The following is a 25,263-nucleotide window of genomic DNA, read 5'->3' as shown; positions in this document are numbered from 1 at the left end:
CAAAAGGCAAAACTTCTTGCGGTTTGGAGCTGATGGGAGGAAAGCAATTTCACGCCCCCCCCCCCCCTGAAAAAAAAGCGAGCACATCCTAGGAGCGTAGAGAGAGACTCAACAAGCTTCGTAGCCACCTGCTTTCCCCTACCCAAATGAATTATAAGTTTGGCCAAAAAATTTTAGGTTTCTATAATCAACAAATTTTAATACCTTTAGCAAAGTCCATCATCACTGCGTTTCTTTATTATGGAATTCCATTCTTCTTCGGTGTTTCACACTTAAGTATGTCTCGAAGAGGCAAGATCTGTATTATCCTATAGAAATCATCCCCAGACCATGCAGTAATGACGGCTATGAAAATCTAAGGAAATTGTAGTTAGTAGTAAAAAGTTTGACACCGTGACCTACGGGTCAATGATGAAGAGTGAAAATATTAAATTTCAATAATAATTATGCATATTCATAATAATCATAACAGTAATTACTTTAAAAATTAAAAACAGCGGCTCTGAACTTGTCCGTAAAACATATAGATAATAGTTATTCAAGCTTTTGACGGAAGAGTTTAACGAGCACGAAAATTTGGACATAGTCCCATACACTCACAGCGCACTGAAAATTGACCGGTACGCGGTGACCACTGACAACGTGAAATATTTTGAAAAGAAAGACGTCTGACAATGTTGCAGTGAAATTGTACCTTCGATCACATAGACATTCATTTGAATATGTCTGCAATCTTTGATAATATTCCCATCCTATTATTACAAGTCTAAAAAGTCATTAATTGTTTTGTTTATGTAGCCTAATTCTATATAAACGCATCTCACACTTGCAGTGCACTGAATAATATTACATTCCGCCAGGCCAACCAATTGTTTACAATTACTTTTGAATGTTGTCATCGTGAGTAATTAAGTTTTTTCCTTAGCATTCCTGCGCGGAAGGTTGATAATAGCATACAAATTCAGATGACCTGGCCACAAATTCTTCAAAAACAACTAATTGTTTAGAAACGTTAATTTTAAATATTTTAACTATTACATAACGAATAAATTGAAATTAACGTCAAATTTCTGTGTGGAATTATATTAAAGGAAACTTCTTTATTTTTATAATACGACTTTTAGGGGCAATATATTATTGGAACATCACCTTAGCTCCTGAACCCAGATGCCGTCCCACCAACGATATTCAGGATTTCATTAATATGTCGCTTATGTCTTTACGCAATAATAAAGAAACATAAATTTCGTTACGAAATTGTGTAAATTCAATCTAATTAAATACAAGATATTTTTAACGAGAATTTTCTAAAAATACAATTGCGCAGTTTCGTCAGAACAGTAATAAGCAGATCGAGTTTGCTCATCTGAAAATGAGCTAAGTCGTAGACGTTTTAAAAATTCGTAATAATAATAAATTAAATTAAAATGAGAAGAAGCTATATATTGTCATATAAATGATTCAGCACAAATATGCGAAGAACCCGAATTAAAAGTTTTAAATGAAGATTCCCGAAAATCGTCGTTGGGGTCGGCGTATGAGGTTTCGGGTTCCATTGGGTTGAAGAAGAGAGAGAGATGTGTTGTTGTTGTTGTTGAGATCTGATGCACTAAATAACTTTTTAAAGCGAAATGCCGTTGCAAATGCAAGGAGGACTGATGCAGGTAACGAGGTTTCCGCTGAGTTGAGGGAGTTAAACGGCCTCTTCGGCCTTCAAACGGGGCGAATAAATGGCGCCGTCGTGTGGAATGTTGTGTTGGTGCATGTCATGATGTTCGAGAAGAACTCAAAAAGTCGAATAATCCGGCGAATTTGTCGAGTCTTCCCGAATTCTCGCCTCGGTGTTTCGCGTGTCTCGGGCTGGGTGAAATGGCCGTGATTGATTTGGGCCCCCTGGGGAATTTGTCAGTCTCCCGTGGGCGATAATACGCGAGTCGACAGATAAACTTTCTTAGGGGGTTAGTATGTTGACAGTCCAAGCCTGGGTCGTTCTTATTCGTCGTGGGCGAAAATGACGTCAATTACACCGAATACATATCAATATGCCTTTCCACTTTGATGAATAATCAGTACCATCCGTAATGCAACTTATTCTACCCCTGGGTTAGCCCACGTCAACTCGACGAAAGGGTTAGACTGCATGGTGAACAAAGAGTATGGCAGGCTAGGTTGGGCTTGGGTTAGACGAGGTTTACCGGTAATGCTAATCTTGGCCAGGCCAAGGTTTGATCATATCTCAGGCTGTGGAGCTTTCGTTGTCCTTGATCAGGTTAGGCTAACACAGTCTGGGGATAGGCTAGTTGATTGCAGTCTACCAGTTAGGCTAGCCTAATTAGTTTGCTAGAGGTGATGTTGCTTATTTTGGTGTTGCTATTGGTAGGTTAAGTTGGTTGATAATACTGAGCACTGTACAGGTTAGGTTAGTGTAAACAAAGGTAATGGACCCAGCCTTGGTGTATTACGACAGAAGACTGAAGCTATTATGTGGCCAGGCTGTTTAATTCGGTTAGACTGTCAGAAAGCTATTCTTAAGCTAATGTTATTTAGCCTTTCACTTTGTCCCTAAAGTGGAACATAGCTTATTTTCTGGTAGACAAAGTCAATAGAATTCATACTAATAATCAACAACCAATTAATATATTACTACTGGCACATAGCTTAGTAAATGCTTTGTGCAAGGAATACTAGATGACAGGCCCATAGCTTAATAATACTTTAAACAAGAAGGTTCTGGAAAGATGTAAAATAAAAATACTCTATACAAGAAGATTTCTCGAATGATAGAAATGTACGATAGATCCTAACATATGAAGGTATTTCGTTGCGAAGTAGGCATAGCCTACACAAGAAATCCTTAGTTCGCTTTGGTTAATCATTCAGTTGTTGACCGCCGGCAAGGACCACTCGACTATCATAACTTGGGGAAAACAACGACTTGAAGACACTCATAACGGGAAGTCTGGATCACAAAATACCACAATATGACAATATCTGTGTAATGACATGTTCTTCATATTTCTCCTTAGATTTCTAAAGTAATTTTCGTCTTAAGGTCATCTATCACCATATTTTGTTGAAAATGATGTACTGTACGACACTTGGTGAATTCTTACAAAGAAGCAATAACTAATGATATCTGTCTAGGAATATTGTGTTGGTGTTTTTTTATTCAAAATTATAAATTACTGAGTGGCAGCAGTCTGAAGTCAATGTAGCTATGCTTTGAAATACAAGCTCATGAAATAGGGGTGACCAATCTTATGCTGAATTTTGACGATATTAGTTCGACCACTGTTCAAAGATAACTGACAGTTGCTGTATTCATATGCAACTTCTGAAGAATTGGTGCCATTCATCAATATTTATGGTAGAATTATTTTAAGATGTTAGCCAATTCACTGCAACAAACAATATGTATATTGTATCGGCCAAATACGCATCACATGGTCGAGTTTGTGGTAAAGGAGGTGAGAATTTTGTACTCACCACAAAACATAGATATTGATGAAATATTTGGCATTCAGATTGTTAAACAATAATTATTTGTTTCCAAACTTTCTGTCTAATGTAAAATGGTTGTTATCCCTTAACAGAGCTTACTAAGTTGCTGTGTTTCTCAAATTATATCAAATTACTGTATTTCTCAAAATATCTTTTTTTGTTATATTTAGTGACTGTCAAGTTTTGTCCACAAATAAGCCTTCAAAATGAGATTAGAATAGCAAGTCTGTTATCTGTAATATACAAGTTGGAAATGGCAAACCTGGTAATGTTAATGTTCAGAAGCAACATTCATTTATACATTGCAATGCATTACAGTACTTGCTATTGTACTGATGGTTTGAAAGATGATAAAACGTGTCCTGTTACCCCCCCCCCCCGTCAGTGTTAGCCGTTTGAGTGAAATGACTGCTTTTCAATCAATGAAAGCTGTTTTAATAAACTGGCCAGATTCATAAATTAACAAAAGTGACTCGGAGAGAAAGATACTTTTAACGTGGAAGTCTGTGGTGGCTGTGCTTAAAATCATAATATGATTGAAGCCTATATTAAATCTGGTTAGGAGTGTTTTGTTTAAGGTTTGTCAAATCAGGTTACCACTCAGTGATATCTTGGAAATATAATTGGTCAACTTTTTAATATGAATAAGTAACTTATAATAAACCCATATGTTATATATAAAGGTTTTTAGGGACTATTTTGTGACGTAATATGTAAACTGGCATTTTTTCACTTGAAGTTCCAATTAGCAAAGAGAAAATACAGTGCGTACTTTAATCCAGATCTTAACCAACATTCTGCTTTTTTTCCAGAATAATGTAGAGCCAATGGTTATTGATATGGCTGTCGAGGAGAATGACAACACGGAGGAAGAGCCAGTCATTGTAGAAAGCACATCTTTGGTAAGCATTAGGCTGTGGTGCCCTACCATTTGTTTTTCATAGCTGCAATAGTTCTTGGATATTTCATGGTCCATTTTCTTCTCAAAGTAATAACTAAATACTTATAGAAAGTTTTTATTCTGTTTAACACAATCATTCTTTTTTTATATATTACAGGATTTAGAGACGTATGCCAATAGCTACACAGGTCTAGCCAAACTCCAACGCCTCATTTTTATAGCTGATCGATGTCCTCAATTACGAGTGGAAGCCTTACGTATGGCCATTCTTTATGTCCAAACAACCTACAATGTAAACCTCTATACTCAACTTCACCGGAAGATACAGGAGGCTGTGAGGTAATTCATTTTGTGTTGAATTGTTACGTAATTTTCTGTAGGAGAACCACTTCACTGAAATTTCTACAACTGCATCCTCCCCCTTCAATTGTTGACATGTTCGTGCAAAGTGCAGACTCATTGCTTTTACCTCCGCCTGATTTTAGTGGTCTCTGTGATCCAGCATTTACTGTACCAGCATTGAAAGAGGTCATTGGACTATATATTTTACGTAGACCACTATGAACACGTTAGTTCCCATGGTACTATTAGGTATTCCACGATCTCATTATCTACACAACATCTTTAGATTAGAGAAATTCATTTTACATTCTTTAACCATTACATTTCCTTCTTATGCCCTCGTACTTGAAGTATTGACTCCCTTGGTTTGCTCATATTTGTATATCAGTTCATTTTGTAGCTGCATTTTGTTGAGTTGCTTCGGGTTGTGACACTGGCTAAAGGGAATTCATGAGCCTAAATTAAAACTAGTAAGCCTCCCTTGCAGTGGTGAGGTTCCACCTTACCTTGAAAGAGGAGGCACAGTTGTCAAGGTGTGATGCAAGCAGAAGAGGATTCCAAATATAACGGCAGAAGCTACAGCGACTCCAATCTTTAGCCATCTTATTAAACTTGTGGCTGAAGTAGGCTGTTCTACGTAGAGTGACTGGATAGACTTTGGCACCTACCAGCACCCCACAGTATTCCATCCTGCAAAGAAAAAGATGTACAGATTTTTATTTGTTGCTGAATTTAAAGGATTCAAAAGCTAGAACCGACACATAATCTTGTCGTATGCTCTATAGATTCTAAAAGGAATTAGTTGCCATTATGTATGACAGGCAAGAAATGTTTAAGTCCTATGAGTGATAATTTTTAGTTTGAAAGAGGGACAAAAACAACCATTAAGTTTTGCTGAATTTATTAAGTAGCTTAATTTTTTATTACATTATGACAGTTCTATTTAGCTGTTAGACATAACCTCACCCCAAGTGCAGCTTGTATGCATTTATGATTTGTCATTGTTTTACATAGGCTGTTGCTTATTTAGCTAGTACTTTGTAACAACTTGGCAACATTAACCTGATCCATTGACCAGCAATTCTCAACTTTGGGTTCAGAAGTCATATACATCAGGTGTTTATCAGTCATTATCATTAGCATATGTATGATTCACCTGTTACAACGTTAGACTTGTAGTGAGTTTTGTCAGCCCGCATGTTTCTTGTGCATGCTCCGCAGCAATTCCTGTCTTGTCAAGGTTTTGAGTTAACGGCAGAATTTCTGACCCTTCATTCTTGTCTTTCGTTTTCCTTTCATATCTACTTCTCTGACTGACTGAGCTGCTTCCTTCCACAACGTGTATATAAACTGTTACAGTCTTTGAGATCTGTGTTTTTTTTTTTTCAGCTTCCAACACTATCATTCAGCATCTTCAATGTGCATGTGAATTGCAGTTTTTTTTTTTTTTATTCAAAACCTTTCTGAATTGCCATTTTCAATTTCCTTCCCCTTTGTTATGTTCAGATCTGACGATATCCTGTGAATATTAGCCCAAGGTTCAATGGATTGGGTGTAAATGCAAAAAGATTTATGCTGGTATGTGTAGTAGGCAAAAGGTGTGAGAGCTTATTAAACCTGTGAGTTGGAGAGGTCACCAACACCTGCTATGGGGTATTATAAAAGCGATGGCAAACTGAGGATATCAAGTATGATTAAAAAATGACACAAACGGTGGCAACACAGGAAGACCTAATCAGACATTAGATGCTACCTTTTTCTTGTGGGGGCGTTATCCAACCCAGTACCCAAGGTCCAATGGTTTGGATTTTAATATAGAAAGATTCCATGTGCAGTAGAAGAAAGGGATGCACTTTTAAGAAGCTTGAGTTTTGAGTGCTCAAGTTATTCTAAAGGATCAAGTTTACTTCATTCATCAATCATAACACAACTTCAGATGTTGTGTCATACCTAATGAAAAGTAAATTCAGCAGGTTGCTCAAGTTTAGTGTGAACTGGTAAAATTTAGTGAAACTACTAGACAGACCATTTTGGGGAGATGTGTTTGCATTTATTTACAGAAGTTATGAAAACATTTGATAGCAGAAACCAATGGTGCAGTCTTATTTTATATAAAAAGAAAAAAAAAACGTTTGGACTTGTAATTTTTGAGTGCACACATTAGTTTCCCTGGGAGGGAAAATACTTCAGCATGCCTATATGAAAGTTATTGTTTCTATCAAAGCTTGTACAGTGTCAGTTTAAAATACATGTTGTAATAGTTTGCCCCTTTTTCAGTTAATTTTGTATTTTTAATTCACAAGTGCAAGAACCATATATTTCCATGTATAAGACGACCTTTAGATCCTAAAATTCACCCCTAAAAATTGGGGGTCCTCTTATACTACCATTCTAAAAATCAAACCTTGAATTCTAAGTGATGTTTATCAATAGGCTAGCCTCGGCCTCGGTGCAATAACCACCAACATACATGAAAAGACTCATATTATGAAATAAACTGATAATAAAGGTAATAAAACCATTTTTACCTTATATTATTGGCATAGCTTCATAATAAATATCCTATTCGAGGAATAGTACCTTATGAATGAAATCAGCTTTTATGTATGTGAGGCCAGCTGACAAACTGTAAACGTTGAGTTATGGTTGTGCTCGCAACAACCATTGTCTTTTGGTAAACTCAGAAATTTTAATGGTAGTGTAATTATGGTAGTAAGAACATTTAGGATAACAATTTTTCATTAAGAATTCATTATCATTTTGGTGTTAAATAACTGTTTAGAACAATTCAGTCATACGAACGATAATTATCGTACATTATCGCATTGTTGTTTGTGATTGGCGATGAAACGTAAACGTAATAAAACCATTTTTACCTTATATATTATTGGCATATCTTCATAATAAATAGCCTATTCAAGGAGTAATTCCATATCAGTGAAATCAACTTTTATCTATGCGAGGCCAGCTGACAAAATGTAAACATCGAGTTACGGTTGCGCTCACAGCAACCTTTATCTTTTGGTATCCTTTCAGAAATTTTAATGGTAGTGTAATTACGGTAGTAATAACATTTAGGATAACATAATATTCATTTTCATTAAAAATTCATTTTCATTTTGGCTGTAAATAATTGTTTAGAATAATTCAGTCATACAAATAATTATCGTACATTACCATATTGGTAGGGGCTGTTTGTGATTGGCGATGAGACGTAAACAAAACAATGTTTACCTTTTAGGTGACGTGTAGGAAAAACATGATATAGAATTGACTTTGTTATTTCGTTTATTTTGAATTTCTGAGGGTACAGTAAGTAAAATAGCATTTGTAATAACATCATCTTTACATAACCAATATTTCATTAGATACCTGTTGTTGCAAAAGCTAGCCTATACACTGATGGTTTCTAAATTTAGCATTCATCTTATACTACAGATATGAGATAAATTCGTGAAAATTTGCCATAATTTTTGAGCTTGTCTTATCGAAAGGTCGTCTTATACATGGAGATATACAGCATATCTTGTGTAACTTTTATCTTTTGACAAACAATGCTCTTGTACTGTAGTGTCACTCTATTCCTTATAGTGTCACTCTATTCCTTTAAGTTAAAATGTTACTTCTTAAAAAATAAGGGAAACAATTTTGTTGGTACAAAGTACTAATATAAAAAAATTTTGGAAACTATTCAATTTTGTTATTTGATAATCCACAGTGGAGCCAATGCAGCGAGCGCCAGTTTACCTGATATAGCTGGAGGTCAAATGGCCGGAGGAGTTGCTGCCAATTTGCCCGCTGTAGATATGCAGTGGGTGGAATCGCGTGCGAAGAAAGCGGCATTAAAGTTAGAAAAGTTGGATACTGACCTGAAGAATTCGAAGGTAAGATCATTTTAAGGTGTAGGTCATTGGTTGGTAATGCTTGTAGTCAGTTAGTGCAACAATTTATTTTACTCAATTGGAAGTAGCAAATGAGTATTAATCATCTAAAAACACAAATAGATTGTAATAGATTATAGTATTCAAATAACTGGATAAGCATCAGGTTTCCCTGTTAAGATTTGTAGGGGGACAGGCATAATTACAGAATAACATTGTTTTTATATGACAGTAAATTACAGAATAACATTTGTTTTTATATGACAGTAAAGGTATAACATTGTTTTTCAGTCCAACTCACGGCATTATACTACAATATAAAAAAGGGACCCAAATAATTAATGCAGTAGTAAGGATGCAGGGGAGGTGCTTTTTAAAATGTCCTTCATGTTTGTGTGTGTCTCAATCTGTCTGTACCAAGATTTATCACAAGTGTACGTTTCATTGCAAAGTCATGACTTCGAGAACTCTTCTTTCATGGTATTTTCATATTCGATTGGTTTATTATCTTTTATAGTAATAATAATAAATCAGATGGCATTGCCTTGGACCTTATTTAAAATACTGTATAGGTTACAGGATGTACACTGGAGCTTTTGCATGCAATCTCTTAAGGTGCAGCTATTTTGTTGAACAAGACGACAAAATCGTATTTGTAGGCTCAAGGCCCCGCTGTGACAGATATTTTTTTAAATGGCGTAAATTTTTGAGCAAGGCAACTTGAACTTTGAGAAGTTGGACATCTAGGTTAGAAGAGAGCAAGGGGAAGAGATGAAAAAAGTATATGGCAGAAAGCTCCTCAACAAATAATGTTAGAGAATTTTAAAATGGTATCTATTACAGTACCCTTCTTACACTATAAATTTGTAATTATGCAGTGCTGTGAAGGTAAAGCACATTGGCTGGAAAGAACTTTGCTGTCAAATATGCTTTCAAAAGCAATTACAGGTGCTGCTCTGCTTACGAACTTTCAGAGATATGAACAGTCGTGATCGTAAATTAAAACTGTACTCTATTATTATCATAAATTGCTTAATGTGTGTAGGTTTTATACATCGTTCATATTGATAAAATACTCTGTAAAATACATTACAGTGTTAGTATTGTGTTTTAGTATGAAAAACATAAATACTACTGTACATATTGACTCTGAGTATATCAAGTTGGACTTATGAACAAATCAAGATATGAGCTGCCATTCAGAACATAACTCTTTCGTAAGTAGAGGAGCATCTGTACTTAAAACTGAATGGCCTTTTTTTAGCTAATCTTATACACACCAATCCCTTTATTGCCATCAGATCTCACATTGTGGATAGAACATACCAACTGCTTACATGTACTACAATCCTGAACAAATTATTCATCATATCATTGATATTATTATGAATGTCAGAATATAAGGGTTTCCTAATCAAAATGACATGTTAGTGGTGATCTTACTGTTTTTAATACTTTATTATGTATAGTATTTATACTAGCAAAAATGTGTACATTTACTCTATAACATATTTTAACAGGTTAATTGTTATTAGTTGTTCATTACGAGCAGTTTACCTATCAAAAGTGAAGATTGGTACTCCACTAACTAACATCACTGGTTGTAATGTGATTGCATCGCCAGCAATTCTTGTTGTAGATGACAGTGCCAGTGTCATTTTCATTCTCACACTTATATCAGAGGTTATTGTTCAACCATTTTAAAGCATTTTTAGTTGAACGTCATTATCATGAAATAATCATACAATTATTATATTAATATGCTTTGTTCTTTTCCTCAGGTCAACAGCATCAAAGAATCCATTCGACGGGGACATGACGATTTAGGTGATCACTACTTAGACTGCGGTGACCTTTCCAATGCCCTGAAATGCTATTCCCGTGCCCGCGACTATTGTACATCCTTTAAACACATTATTAACATGTGTCTTAATGTGATTAAGGTATGGAGCACTTAGAAGAGGAAAGTAAAGTCATGAATTTGAATATCTTTGTGTTCATATTTTTTCTGAGGACAAACCAGTACTGATTCACTTTTTAACTGAATCAGCTAAATTTCTAAGTAATTGTTTATTGTCTTTCTTCATCAGGTTTCCATCTATTTAAACAATTGGTCACATGTACTGAGTTATGTCAGCAAAGCTCAAGCGACTCCTGAAGTAACAGAAACAAGGGTACGTATGAATGTTTATATGCATTATGAAAGAAGTCTCAATATTTCTTTTAATCTTTAATACATACATTATGACACCTGTATAGATTTTAAAACCCTGGCCAGAATTATGTGCATGATTTTAATCATTAATACTAAGTATTTTTCAAATTACCTGTCTTATATTACCAGATTATAACCTGTTTATATGGAATCTGTATTTGTATGAATGTGAAAACCCTTTAAATAAATGACTGCTCATAGTGGTCTGCTAAATACTGAATAGCAGATGGCTATATTTTAAATTTTTATGCTTTTTATTTCAGCAAAGTGGCAACAAAGATCAGTCGGCAGTTATCCAAACAAAATTAACGTGTGCTGCAGGTTTAGCACAGTTAGCCACTAGAAAATATAAGGTAATTAGCATCATAATTTGCTGTATATATGCTCTAAGTTGACTTTCATTTCAGTATAAGGCAGTTGAATTACAAGTGTACAGTAATTTTCAGAAGGATATGATTCATGCTAAATATTACTCCCTTTTTCAGGCTGCAGCTAAGAGTTTTCTTCTCGCCCAGCTTGATTCAGCTGATTTTCCAGACCTTTTGTCTACTTCCAATATAGCTATGTATGGTGGCTTATGTGCGTTAGCCACGTTTTCTCGTCAAGAATTACAGAAGTTGGTTATTTCTAGTAGGTGAGTGTTGCATACAGTAAATGAAGTGGATATTGTTTCGTTATATGGCTTTGAGGAGGTGGCTAATTGCCTTTGTCACTGGGGCAGTAATTAGCGCCGGAAGGAAGCTTGAAGGTTCGTCTTGTTAAAGCAGCAAGGCAGTTAAATCGAGCAGTGGTTGCATTTTATGCCAGGCTCAAATCTTTGCAATTTCTAAGAGGGTTGGCAAGTTCAAGATCCTAGGGTCTAGATTATGTTGTACTATTCTGGATAACGTTTAGGGGAGACGAAATTCAGTGAAGTGTAATTAGTATTTTCAAATTTATGTTTCAGTTATAAGTACTGTAATAGTTTAATCAGGCAACTGGTTGAGAGTAAATAACTCTTATAGGTGCAAACATTATGATTATTTGGGGTACATTTGTTCAACAAGGTCAATTCATATCTTGCAACTTGTATAGGGGTCATGAAGGATTTGTTTTGAAAATATAAAAACTGAAAATTGCAGCAAGGTAGAGCTGAAGAAGTTGCACACATAAATTAGAAGAGCTGGGGGGAAATGATTAAAAAGTAAAATGCAGAAAACATTTTCACAAAAATTTTTAGCATCATTACAGTGTGCCATGCAAGCACTATACTGTAGTTAGTACCTCCTGCAAGGATGACTCAGATGTGTGGGAAGACACAAAAGATTGTTACTGTATAAAGAATTAGTTTAACCTAAGCCCCCTTCAGGAGGTCAGTGTCAGTACTGTGGTGTGCAAGGCAATAAATGACTACTAAAGATCAAGTATTATGTCTGCACAGCTTCCAGTTGTTTTTGCTTTGCTTTCTGTGCATTACAGTACTTCCATTTTTTTAGCCTTTGATCTCTTCCCACCTAGCCATCCAAATTAATTAACCTAGTTTCTCTCCAGTTTTTACCATGTATTTAAGGTTAAATCCTTCAAGCCATCCTTATCTTTCAAGAAATGACCACTGTACTTGAAACTGTTACCCATAACTGTAGGTCCTAAAGGTTTTTTTTCAGTGGTTAGGATGTTAGGCTACATTTTGTTTTATTGCAGTTATAGTTCACTTCTAGTAACTCAAAATGCGGTACCTTTTTTGAAATAAACTCTGGACTCCATGAATGCCATCTCTGACATGTGAGTTGAATATGCAAGAGGAAATTACGTAATTAATTATTGATTAGGTATAAGTTTACTAAATAACGAGGGGTTATACTTATTAAGGGGCTCAGTTTCCCATCAACAATCTCTTGAAGAGGTTAAATGTTCTTTTTAAGCAAGATAGATAATCATTTTTGTAGTCTGCAAGTAAGTACATTTTTGAGTATAGTATACGTTACTGCTTCCTGACACTGTTCTTTATACGATTTCTCTTAATTTTTCAGTTCGTTTAAACTATTTTTGGAAGTGGAACCACAGTTACGTGACATCATTTTTAAGTTTTATGAATCCAAGTATGCCTCCTGCCTCAAACTTTTAGATGAATTAAAGGTATGTATATTGTCTTTTTATTCCAAACAGTATGATTATGTTAAAGTTATTGGAAGTTCAAAGTTTAACAGGTAAAAATACTGAATTTGAGTATTAGAACAGAAACTTCCAAATATTTCAAGTATTGACATATTTTTTGGTATGAGAATTTGTTCAAGTTTACAGTAATTCAGTGATGAAATGAGTAAAAAATTTGGATTGTTAGTTATTAGTTAGGAATGGCTAGAATTTTTTCTTCTCATTCTGATGCCTATAAGCACATTTATTTGAAAAAGGGTTGACAGGTGTAACTAAGCAGTAGTTGAAATGAGTAAGGATACATTCCTTGTCTGAAAATATTAGCTAAGATTTTTTTCTCTCAGTTGTGTTTGAAAAGAAGTAATGCATTACTGAAAATTACCTTGAGGTTACTGTAATTACCTTGTGGTTCATTGGATGATGACCGAATTTTAAAACATATGTATTTGAAAGTGTATTGTTAGTTATTCAGCTGGTATTTACCAAGATTATTTATGGGCCTGCTTTGTGTAAAGTTCATGTCATTAACCCCTTCTTTACTGACAGTTTATTTAGTGGGTACACAGTACCACCATTCAAGGCTATTGCATAGTACATGAAGGTGGTACACACATACTACCAACCTTCCTCTTTTCAGCTCTAGGCCTCTTAAGATTCGGTTTGAAGGGTTTGGAGCAAAACAAACAGTATCGGAGGTGCTCAGGAAGATGTTACGCACTGCCAGGCATATGACGAAGCAAAACAAACATTATTTTTGGCTATCTAGATTCAGACATTTGGATATATACTCTGGATACATACATGCACACATACATATATATAGATGATAAAAACTTTAGTATTTGGAAACAAGTGTAATGTCTCTCTGAAATAGATGAAAAAGAGTTACATGGCAACACTCACTCGTGGTATCAAGTGTGGCGATTCGAGTGGAAGGGAAGTTAGGGTACGTCATTTTGCTCTGCGCTTCTGGGCAGCAATCATGGAATATGTCGTAGGCTCTGACACTTGTTTATTACAATGATAAGTGAAAAAAAAGATGTAACCAAGAACCCATGTTCATTTTTTTTTTTTTAAGATATATAAGCATGAAAATGTAAAAAATCTTCTACGCAAGTATAAAATCATTTGTAATTTTGTTTTTTTGTGCTTCTCTTTTGTCTTCTTTCTCTGGAGATACATCAGTAAAAAGTTCATACATGAAGAGGAATGATTATACTAGCCAAGTAAAGTATGACTCATTTACTTTTTATTTATTTCATTACCGAGAAAATCGGTTTGGTAGCGAACTCAATGTTTACGTTTTGTTAAGCTTCAGTAAAGAAGAGGTTAAGTACAGGCACAAATGATACATTACTGAGAATTACTGTGAAGTTCATAAGCCAGTGAGTGAATTGTAAAACATATTGATTTGAAGGTGTATGTAGGCATTCAGTTGGTATTTACCAGATTACAATGGGCCTGCTTTGTGCAAGGTTAAACACGTTAAAAACTGGCATATACAAAGATTGTTGGGTGGTATTTGCAAGGATTGCATGGATCAATATCAGTGATACAATATTCATCCAAGATTCATTTGACAGAAACACCCTGTAGGGGTTTAGTGCCGTCAGTTCACCTCACTCTAGGCATTACTGAAGGTTCTTTGCAGTGTTCCTTCGGCCCCTAGCTGCAACCCCTCACATTCCTTTTGCTGCATTTACCTTCATTCACATTCTCTTTCTTTCATCTTCCCAGCCACCTTCTCCTGACAATTGTTTCATAGTGCAACTGCGAGGTTTTCCTCCTGTTACACCTTTCAAACCTTTCTACCCTCGGTTTCCCTTTCAGCGATGAATGACCTCATAGGTCCCAGCACTTGGCCTTTGGCCTGATTTCTATATTCCATTCTGTTTGACAGACACGATACACTACTGAATTTCTTTCTCATTTTTTCAGGATGTTTTAATGTTGGACCTGTATTTGGCGCCGCATCTCAACACACTATACTCTCGTATTAGAAATCGAGCTCTTATACAGTATTTTAGGTTAGTTTTTCTCGTATTATATTGGTTTATAAAACTTACAGTAGCATACTTAGGTTGAAATAGCAGTGTCTTCCTTGCTATTATGTACATCAGTGAATATGAACAGTCAAAAGTTTGTGCTATAAACAGTAAAGCATACAGGCAGTCCCCGGTTTACGACGGGTCCGGCTTACGACGTTCCGAGGTTACGACGCTTTTCAAATATATTCATCAGAAATTATTTCTCGGTTTACGACGCATGTTCCGGGGTCACAATGCGTTGTACGCCGATCCGACGGAAGAAATATGGCTCCAAAACGGCAGAATAATCAAAATTTGGAGGTTTTTTGATGAAAAGCTCAATAAAAATGCAGTTTACATCGTTTTCAATACACCCAAAGCATTAAAAGTAAGGTTTTCTTAGGATTTTCGACGATTTTTGCGTTTACGACAATTTTCGGTTTACTACACGGCGGAAAAACGGAACCCCCGTTGTAAACCAGGGACTGCCTGTAATTTGATTTTTAGTGTAAAATCTAACTGTCTGTAAGAGTGAGCTTAGATGCATGGCTTCTGATACTAGATATCTTCTATTTAGTTTTGAATATCTATTTTTATTTTATTGTTTTCTACAGTCCTTACATGAGTGCAGACTTAGAAAAGATGGCTGCAGCATTCAATACCACTATAAGTGCTCTAGAAGATGAGTTGATGGCTTTAATACTGGATGGTCAAATTCAAGCACGTATAGATTCCCATAATAAGGTAAAGTTTCTGTGTCCTTTGGTTTTTTGTGAATTAAATGAAAAGGTTTAAAATGGAGGTGTACTTATTAATTTGCTTAAAAGTTCTCTGTTTTTTTTTTTTTCATGTTAGATGTCTGAAAAGTTGCCTGATTTTTATATTTGTATGTTTCATTTAATATTTTATTTTCACAGATAAGTTTATATTTTACTCATTCACTTGACCTCAGCAAAACATGTCTGCTCCAGAGTGACACATTTTTTAGTTGACCATATATGTACTTGGTTTTTCTTTAGGTTAATGAGTGAGAAACCAGTCGTGTAATAAATGTTACAGCCTAACTCCTTAGTCTACAGTTATTGGAAATATTTAATCATACTTATCAATATGACTGAACTGATTGTTTACACAGTTGAACTTTAAGATTTGCTACAGACCAATTAATTATAATAGCCATTAGCTATGAAGTACACCCAGGCCCACAAAGCAAAGGATTTTGATTCACATGCTTAGCCAACTCCTGGGTGCCTTCAGCAAAAAACAGACATGCTGCTGTTCTTTCCAGTACTGTTCAATTTTGCTACCATGTTTTGTAATGTGATGTTGATATAATTCTATTTTGAGTGTATTTTCTTTCCATATTTGTAGTTTGTGATTGTGATATTTTGGGAATTTTTACTTTGTTCTACCTTTTGGTCAATGACATTGTAACTGAATTGTTACTGGGGGCATCCTATTCCTTAAGGTTTTTTTTTTTTTCTTTTTCCATGGCTATATAGCTTACATGGGTTTTGCTTACCATATATAATGGTCAGACATGGGGTTTTGCCTGCTCTATGTAATTGGCATCCAATAACGTCCTATTCATGCCCTGTTCTTATCGTGGTTCCTTGTTTGCAGGTGTGTTTGCACAGTAATATTTCCTACATGTTTGCCCCAGCCATAATAGTGATTACCTTTCATTTCCTCCATTCTGACCTGCTTGTGATTTTTGTTGCCATGATTTAATATTCTACAGTGCCTTCATTTTGACATTCATCATTTTCATTATGCAACTTTGCCTCAATGCACTTGTGTGGGAAGGGAGAGACAGTGAGCCCTGTAATACCATCATTTCATCTTTGGAGGACCTCTCTTTTCAATTTAGGAGCCAAATGAACACCCTTACTTTACTTGCAAGGGTGTCAAGGATCAGTCAGTTAATCAGTGGCTTAGGTTTGGGCAGTGGCATTCCTACAAATGACAGTCTAGGCACCCGATTGATAAGTTGTCTAATTTGACTTGGCTTGCCACAGCTGCAAGTATCTTGAGTTGAGTGTGTCTCTTTCCTCTGTCAAGATTCTGCACCATCTCAGGAGGCCTTCACAGGTATCCACACTTACTGTGTACTTTTTTTTAGCTTTTTTCCTGTGTGGATCTGTCTTGCACTGAGGGTCTCCTGTCTACCCCTGGTAGGGATCTGCCTGACTTGCCCTCATTCATCTGTTCAGACCAGACCTTGATTCACCTTTGGTGTAAATGTGTTCAACAGGCCTAAGTCATTGGTTATATCTTGTCATCAGGGTCAGTTTATTGCCATTTTTGACTCTAAGGTTGAGGAGTTCATTGCTGCTTCTTGCACCAACAGATGCCATAAAAGAATAATGGAATTGACCTATACATTTGTCCAGGCTTACAAAAAAATTTCAAACTTCTTGCTCTAACTTTGGCAATTCTCAGCGAGTCCAATATTTTGAATCGTTGTAGGCATATCGAAATGGCTAGATAAATAAATTTAATGGGAAAAGCAAGTACTCAAAAATATTTTACCTAAATATTTGTTGTTGGTTTTTGTGGCTGATGCATATAATTTTTAACAGATCATTGTAGAAATTATTTTAATTATAGATAGAATTTTATATTTTCATTGATTATTGACTACAAGTATATCATTTCCTGATAAATGATTTCTTTCAGATTCTATACGCCAAAGCAGTGGAGGAAAGAAGCATGACTTTTGAACGATCACTGGAGATGGGCCGGGAACATGTCATGCGAGTCAAAGGCCTCATTCTGAGATCTGCACTCATCAAGAACCAGATACATGTTAAGAGTCCGCCACGTGAAGGAGGGGGAGGGGGTGGTCAGGGTGGTGGTGATGTCACTATGGCAGCAACAAACAGTTCTGCAGCGGCTCCTAGGAACTAGTGATTGAGAACAATGACCAGGCTGTGTTGATACTAGACCTGGGTGTAGTTATTTATCTTTGTTGGCTGGTGTGCATAAGTGTGTGCCATCAGAGAGATGACTCGAACACATAGAATTGCTCATCGTCAGTTTGCCCCTAAATAAAGTGTCAAGCTGCACATCAGTCAGTCATGCCTCTTGGTGGCATATGATGTGTGTATGAGAGTACCTATTGCTTGCGACAACTATGCAGGGGTTTGTGTGACGCTCTTGCCTTCAACGTAAACATGACCTAACGCAAGAACATAGTGCGGAGAGCTTTATATTTATGCGGCCGTACTGGATGGACCTCAGGAGATCTGTGAACTATGTACCGTTATTATTTCTTGGTGTTATGAATATATTGTACAGGAAAATTCCCAGTCAATGAAACTTTGTTTGCTAACAGAAATCACAGTGCATCTTACAGTCATAACCAAAGCAAAAATCAAGATAATGCAGCAGTTTTGACATCTGGCCTTAGTGACATGCAACACCATGCCTGCCTGATCTTAGTATGGAGGGGGAAATTTAGCAGGCAGAACTGTTGCTAGCAGTGTAATACTGAATATGTTTACAAGGTGATGTTGCTATATCAACATCACTGTATACAAGAAATAGGATCCTGGTTGTTTTTAATTCATAGCCCATCCATTCAGATTGGAAGAATTGGTTTTTATTGTAAGGGAAAAGTTTATTATAAGAAAAAAATTTTATCCTTCATTTTCTAATCATTCCCTTAAATTGAATTTAAGTCCTCAAAGCACGCAAGGCATTCCTTAGTTATTTGTAAGTACCTCAAACTGCTGTATCCTGTTAGAAATTTATATCAAGTTTGAAGTACCGGGTACAACAATAATTTGTAAATTTATCACTCACATGATATAGATCAGAGCCAGCTATTGCTGTTGTTGTTATACATGCTGTGATTTAATTAAGAGCAGTATTTATGAAATTTAAAAGAAGAGAAGTTGGGTTTTGATTTTATCCTTGCAGGTTTATGAAAGTTATGATAAGCAGAAGCAATGAAGTAAAATATTGACATCAGTATGAGTACTGTCAGTCATTTGGGAAATTTTCATCTTTGTTTTTCCTTTTTGTAAGCTGAAATGTGATTTTTGCTTTTTTTTTTTCCTTTGGTTTTTATTTTGTACAGTGTGATGTAGCTATGGTGTTTCAAGTCTCTGAGGTGTTTGTCAGAATTGCTGTAGACCTTATTACATGCCATCAATAATTGATTTTTTTTTTTCTCTAGCTTGTCTTTATACCTTCCATTAATATTATTTATTGTTTGAAGAAAATATTTTAATAATAATTTGTTAATGCACAGATCAATCAACTAGTCTCTTTTTCCACAGACACTTCATTTTTTCATTTTTTTTTCCCATAGTATGTTAGCATTACAGTACTGTTAGTTTACAAACTGTCGAACACCCAGGTGAAATACTCACCTTAAATTTCCATGATTCTCATGGATAATATGATTATTTTTCAGGCTGATATCAGCTGCATACTCTTGCTTGACAGCATTACAAGTGCAACTTATCAAGGAGTCATTTTTTTATTTATTTATTTTTTTTGTACCACAAGGAAATGCTTCCACTAGAATGGGTGTCATTATGTTGTACGACATTACTGTTTGCAAAAGATGTCATGGTTGATGACGTAATCATGACAGTTTCACCTTACTGTTTGTGAGTAAATTTATATTGGCTTGAAAGAACGAGTATTGGATACTTGGCCTTCATGAAGTTGGGTAAATGTTAATATGCCAAGTTGAAGGCACGATTTGAATTTTAAATTAACTTTTCAATTCCTTTGTGATACCCGAGAGAGGTAATTACATATATATGACTACCTTTTCTAAAATTTCTGTCAATTGGATTCCGTGACAAGTTATGCCAATGTAGAAAATCGTGGTTAAAGCGGTGCTTATTGTTTTACAATGGAATACCAGTTTTGGCTTGTGAAGGGAAGGCCAGGGAGGGTTTTAACGAATGCTACAGTGATCCTTCTCTGGATGTTGAAAGATAAGCATAATTGATATCTTTTCTAAATATGCTTTGTGTAAGTGAAGTTTGGAGCTGCCTTTTCTTCTCTACAGTGAATTACATAGCTCGAGGAATGAGTGTTTTCTGTAATTTTGACATTTTCTTAGTAAACATTAAATTCTGATACTCCATATCCTAAACCTGATTGTTGATACAAGTGCAGCTCACCAATACACAGGGGTAATACAGAGTAACAATTTGTTTCGCCAGCTCACTGCCTTGCAACCCAAGCTATTTTGATGCCCGTAGGTCTGTGGCCACTAGCATATCATCATTCATACTTTAGGAGAGGGTTACCAAGAAGGTGTGTGATATTTCATCTTTTCCCTTTGTATTTCTGATGTGATAATCAAACAACCTACGTATATACTTAGCACCGATGTCGAGAATTCTTTTTCCACTACGAACCTAAAGTTTGCACTTTCATTTGAGGTCAATTTCATAAAGGCTCATCGTGCCCTTATGCAGTGCTATTACAATATTATACTGTACACCATTTTAGACATAATTTACCCCTGTGTACCAAGTAGAAAATGAAATGAGGAAACTGTAATTAAGTTTACTTCTTGAAATAGTCATGGTCAGCATCAATACCATATTTCTGATCTTTATTTTTCAAACTTGTATATCTCCCTTGCACTACAAAGGTTTGTAAACTCAATTTTTATTACGTAAAAAAAATGAGGGAAATTTCATAAATGTTTTTGAGGTAAAAATATCAGCACTGCTTCAAAGCTTGCTTAAAAATACATTTTTCAAATAAATTAGAATATTTTCACAAATACAAGACAATGGGAATCCAGTTAAAAAGTTTTGTGATAAATAACTGTAGTTAAAGTCTTGATCCAACACTATTTGCATCGTGCAGCATTGTTGGTTTTGTGTTAATAGAAACAAAGGTGATTTTTTTATTGATAGAAAGATTGATAACATGGAAATGCGTTTTTTTATCCTAATTTTTGTTGGGAAAGCTGTAATTCATGCAATAATAAATGAGGTTTTTTTTTTTTTTGTTATACAGTTTGCATTCTGGATGAGTTCAAAAACCATCTAAGTTCTGAGTAAGATTTGCTTGTTAACAGTTTTGCTACAAAGTGTAATGTGTTCTATTTAGACAAGTGTGTCTAATACATATTTCAGTTTTGCATGGTGAATATGAATTTATACTATTACTGAGTTCTGAATCTTCGTGCCAGCTTCAGTTTAGAAACTGGTTGTGGTTGGCTATTTATTTTTTACATCGAAGAATTCAGTCGTAACTTGGGTTATGCTTGAACTATACGACATACAAGTTAGATGGTGAACCATCTATCTCACAAGAGAAATTCTTTCAAAGTCGAACTCAGTGGGCTAAATGCTCCTGGTATCAGGGACATTATATATTTGAGAACTGAGAACAAGTTAACAATACCTGCTGCAATGAGGTGACCAGCATAGTTGTATACTGGTAAAGAAAATTGCAGGGAAGGTGTTTTTCTCCTCCATGTCAATCAGAATGAAAAAAAATAACACCTTTGGTCATCTTTAATTAGTATAACAAAATTATTCTGGACTAATTACTCTTGTGTGATTACATGTCAAGTTTTCCAAGGAATTGGCAATCAATGTTCCCCTTACAAGAGAAGGCAGTGGAGAATATTCTGGTGCCATTCCCCCATAGAATTCTTATCAAGGAAAGTACCTTCCATTCCATTCCAAGGAAAATCTATGACTGATAACGTTAGGGAAGACGTGATAATTATGCCCTCGTAATTTTCAGTCTGTTCCCTTTTAAGAAACTATATACTGCTTTCAACACAGTTTTTTTTTTTTTTTCTTTTCTTTTTAAAATGTTCATAACATTCAATTTTATACTTTTCCTTTTTAACACATCCATAACATTTTTAAATGTTTTGCACTACCGATCTGTCAATCATTCTCTTCACTTTTTCATCATTAAAATTGAATGCCCTACTTGATCCCATGCACAAATTTCCTGTTACACTGGCTTTTGATTTATTTTAATTCACAGACTGTTAATGAACTGCTGTAAGTATATAAGATGACAACTTATTCTCTTAATGATACTGAGAGTAATTTTGCGCTGAATTCTGAAACCATATATAACCAAGTAAAACACATGAAACTGAAAAGTCCAATTACTTATTTAGAACTTTGGAGCCACTACCTTTCAGAATAAGAAGCATTTAAAATCTCATGTCCACATTCACTTTAATTCTGGTTTTGATAGTGACTATTAATGTGAAATCCAATACAAAACTAGTATCAAGACAGAACAACCTTCATTATAAAAAAAAAAAAAAAGCAATTTGTTAGGACCAGCTATTGAACTAGACTGAACTAACTTTCTCAACACAAAAATGGCTGGTCAGAACAATCTTGTCTTAAAATGATATTGTATTTAATCACAAATCTGAAAAATATTATGAGCATTTTGCAGACTAGTTTTTGTTTTTAGGGAACAATCGTAGACTAGACTATTTTATGGTCTCATTGATGATAAAAAATATAGTAATAAAGATATGAGAATTAACAAATGTTTGACAGTTAAGGCAATTTTTTTTCCTTGACATATGGGTTCTGAATTGCTAGGGGTGGCAATCTTGGAAAGTGCAACAGCAACACATTTTGTTAAATGTTTTTTTTTTGGTTCCATGAATGATATAAATATTTTTAGTTCAAAATAGAGAGTGATATTCGACAATATGGTAAAGACAACTTTACAAGAATGTTAATAGGAAATTAACACTGGACATACGTGAAATTATAGCAGAACATGGGGCTACTACTATTAGCTATTAATGAAATTTGAAAAAATTAAGAAAAAAATGGTAACTGAACAAAGAACCTATAAAAGGAATGAAACACTGAAACAACATGTGAACATCAATAAACATAAAGATTACCACAGTAATAACAAAACAAAAAGGAGAGTTACATAATAAAATCTGAAAAACATTTTCTGAAATTACCAAAAACTAGAGTTAACAACACCAAGTTTCAGGCAGATGGACTCCCAGTGAAGTCTGAAATACATAATTCATTTGAAAAGATAAACTAAATCACTAGTGCCACATGTTGATAAAAGGAGCAAAATTCCAGTTGAAGCCCATCTCATACAATCTGGGAAATTTCCTATACAGTATAGTAAGTGGTAACAAAAACTTCTGTACTGGCAGCTCCGAAGTAGAATTTTCAAGCTGAAACTTGGATGTTACCAGCATTTTATTATGGTGTGCAAAAGTTATGCGCATACATATCAAATTCTACACATTTATTTTTCCAAGGTATTCAAACCCTTCTAGGTACTGTATTTAGGAGTATCCTTCTCCATAGGAAGATTTGTACCAATCACAAACACCATGTGACAGCCCAAGGAAGACATATCTTGATCTCACAAGTCAAAAATTATGATTAATAGTAAGGGGTCAGCGGTTCCCTTACCCGTCGCCTACCCAACAATATTTAACTGATCTCTTAGGGAGGTACAGCAGTTATGTCAATGCACCCTATGTGGTGCACCGTAGGCATTACTAATGGTTTTTTGCAGTGTCCCTTCAGCCCCTAGCTGCATTCACTTTTTAGCCTTTCTTTTTACCTCCATTCCACTTCCTTTCTTCAAATCTTGCTGTGCTACCACTCCCACTCCCTCTTTTAAATGTCTCAAGCACTGAGAGGTGATAGTGCCCCAGCTCTTGGTTTTGTGCAAAATTTTCATAAATCAATCAATCATTCAGTGACCTAATAAGCTGTCACTAAAGGATATCCCTAAATAAATATGAGGTTTATACTCCAGTAGGAACAAAAAAATAAGAATAATACAAGACAGTAACAACATATGTCTAGTCCAAGACGGTGTCCTTGAGTCCTCCATCCTCTCAATGCGTCTATTGCTTCTTTCAAGATTAAACTTTTTCTTTATTTTTAGTTCTGTGCTATCTTGTTACCTGTTGCATTTGCATTAAAAATCAGTACAGAATACTGATAAGCTAAACACCAAATGACAGCAGGTCAGTCAGTCAAAACTCACAATGAATTTGGCACCATAATATGATTACCGTAATGACAACCTAATATTTTTCTGCAAAAAATTCATTGTGTTTCAAATCCAGCGCCCAAAGTCCAGCTTCTGTTTGAAATGTTGACAGTTACAGTAATTTAATCTTAATTTTTCAGTCTCCCTTTCCTAGTCTGCAGAATAAAGCTGGCCACCTTATACAGTTTAGCTAATATTTGTAATATTCACATGCTCTAACTGTGCCTTCATACGTGATAATTTAAAAATCTGACAAGAATATTTTTAAGATAAGTGTTGCTTCGCTCCATTATTTAAGTATTATGGTGTGTATCAACATTGTCAAGTGTCTGGAGTGCCAAGAAGGCTGTGTACTTAGGGAAGATCACTGTAAAGTAAATGACAGTGTAATGGTTCTGAAAAATGTACACTTTTGACATAATTTCCCATCCAAAATGTTTGCTTCTGAAAATAGTACAAATCTGACACTCACTCCCATCCAAAATGTTTGCTTAGCTCATGATCTACCTCCTTACATCTAAGTACAATAGGGAGAGGAAGGGGGGGGGGGGGAGAGGCCACACTGGGAAATTATGCTAGTGACTTTAGCTTTAGGCCTATTGCTAAACTAGGTTGGGGCTAGGGGCAGGGCTGTCCCATCCCTTCACGGATACCAAAGTATAGTGCTTCTGCGATTTACAGCTACATAAGTCTGGTTAGCTGGGGGTCCACGAGATGCAAGGACCCTCAACCCCAATCAGGGTCCTGGGTTCCATTTATTTTTGGAAGGTTGCATCCTAACACATTGCTGTATTTCACTGTAAATTACAGCAACCTTGGTCAGATCCGGATTGGGGGTCCTGATGGGCAGGTAGGATGCAGCACCTAAGGTTAGGTTAGATTATGAACTCAGGATTTAACCTGTTACTTTATTAAGCCTAGTTTTTGTTTTACCTCACCCTAAACTTGGTTTTCACTAGTAATCACTATAATTTGATGTAAGGGGGCTACTTAAATGGTTAATTATTTTGGATTTTCAATGAAAACGAATGTTTAATTGGTCAGATGCACCTATTGACAGGTAAACATATTTACCTTAGTTTCTCCTCTTCAGTTACCAATTACGGTTTCTTTTTATTTTTGCAACCTCCATAATCATTAGCTAAAGGGTGAGTGTAAACTCAAAATTGATATACCTGTCAAAAGACATGATGCCAATAAAAATCAGAATAACCAGAACTTTGGGTCCTTTACCAAATTATGACATAC

The 25,263-nt window shown here is 35.4% G+C and overlaps 2 protein-coding genes across 3 annotated transcripts in view; one reads left to right on the top strand and one right to left on the bottom strand.

Annotated features, from left to right (window-relative positions):
• Positions 1 to 25,263, bottom strand: part of LOC136828128 (uncharacterized) — a 56,364-nt gene that overhangs the window by 30,885 nt on the left and 216 nt on the right. For both annotated transcript variants that reach the window (XM_067085929.1, XM_067085932.1), the window contains exon 2: positions 5,251 to 5,434. The gene's annotated coding sequence lies outside the window, so the exon portion shown is untranslated. The remainder of the gene's footprint in view (positions 1 to 5,250; positions 5,435 to 25,263) is intronic.
• CSN1b (COP9 signalosome subunit 1b) lies at positions 1,504 to 20,917 on the top strand. The gene is made up of 12 exons (XM_067085936.1): positions 1,504 to 1,664; positions 4,314 to 4,403; positions 4,560 to 4,741; positions 8,463 to 8,628; positions 10,407 to 10,568; positions 10,716 to 10,799; positions 11,104 to 11,193; positions 11,326 to 11,474; positions 12,850 to 12,955; positions 14,912 to 15,000; positions 15,615 to 15,744; positions 17,680 to 20,917. The coding sequence occupies exons 1-12, from the start codon at positions 1,632 to 1,634 to the stop codon at positions 17,908 to 17,910; spliced, it is 1,512 nt and encodes a 503-aa protein (XP_066942037.1). The 5' UTR covers positions 1,504 to 1,631; the 3' UTR covers positions 17,911 to 20,917.

This window comes from Macrobrachium rosenbergii, chromosome 42, assembly GCF_040412425.1.
Source record: "Macrobrachium rosenbergii isolate ZJJX-2024 chromosome 42, ASM4041242v1, whole genome shotgun sequence".
Lineage (NCBI taxonomy): Eukaryota > Metazoa > Arthropoda > Malacostraca > Decapoda > Palaemonidae > Macrobrachium > Macrobrachium rosenbergii.
Note: the sequence above shows the minus strand (reverse complement) of the source record. Positions and strands in the feature narration are given on the sequence as shown.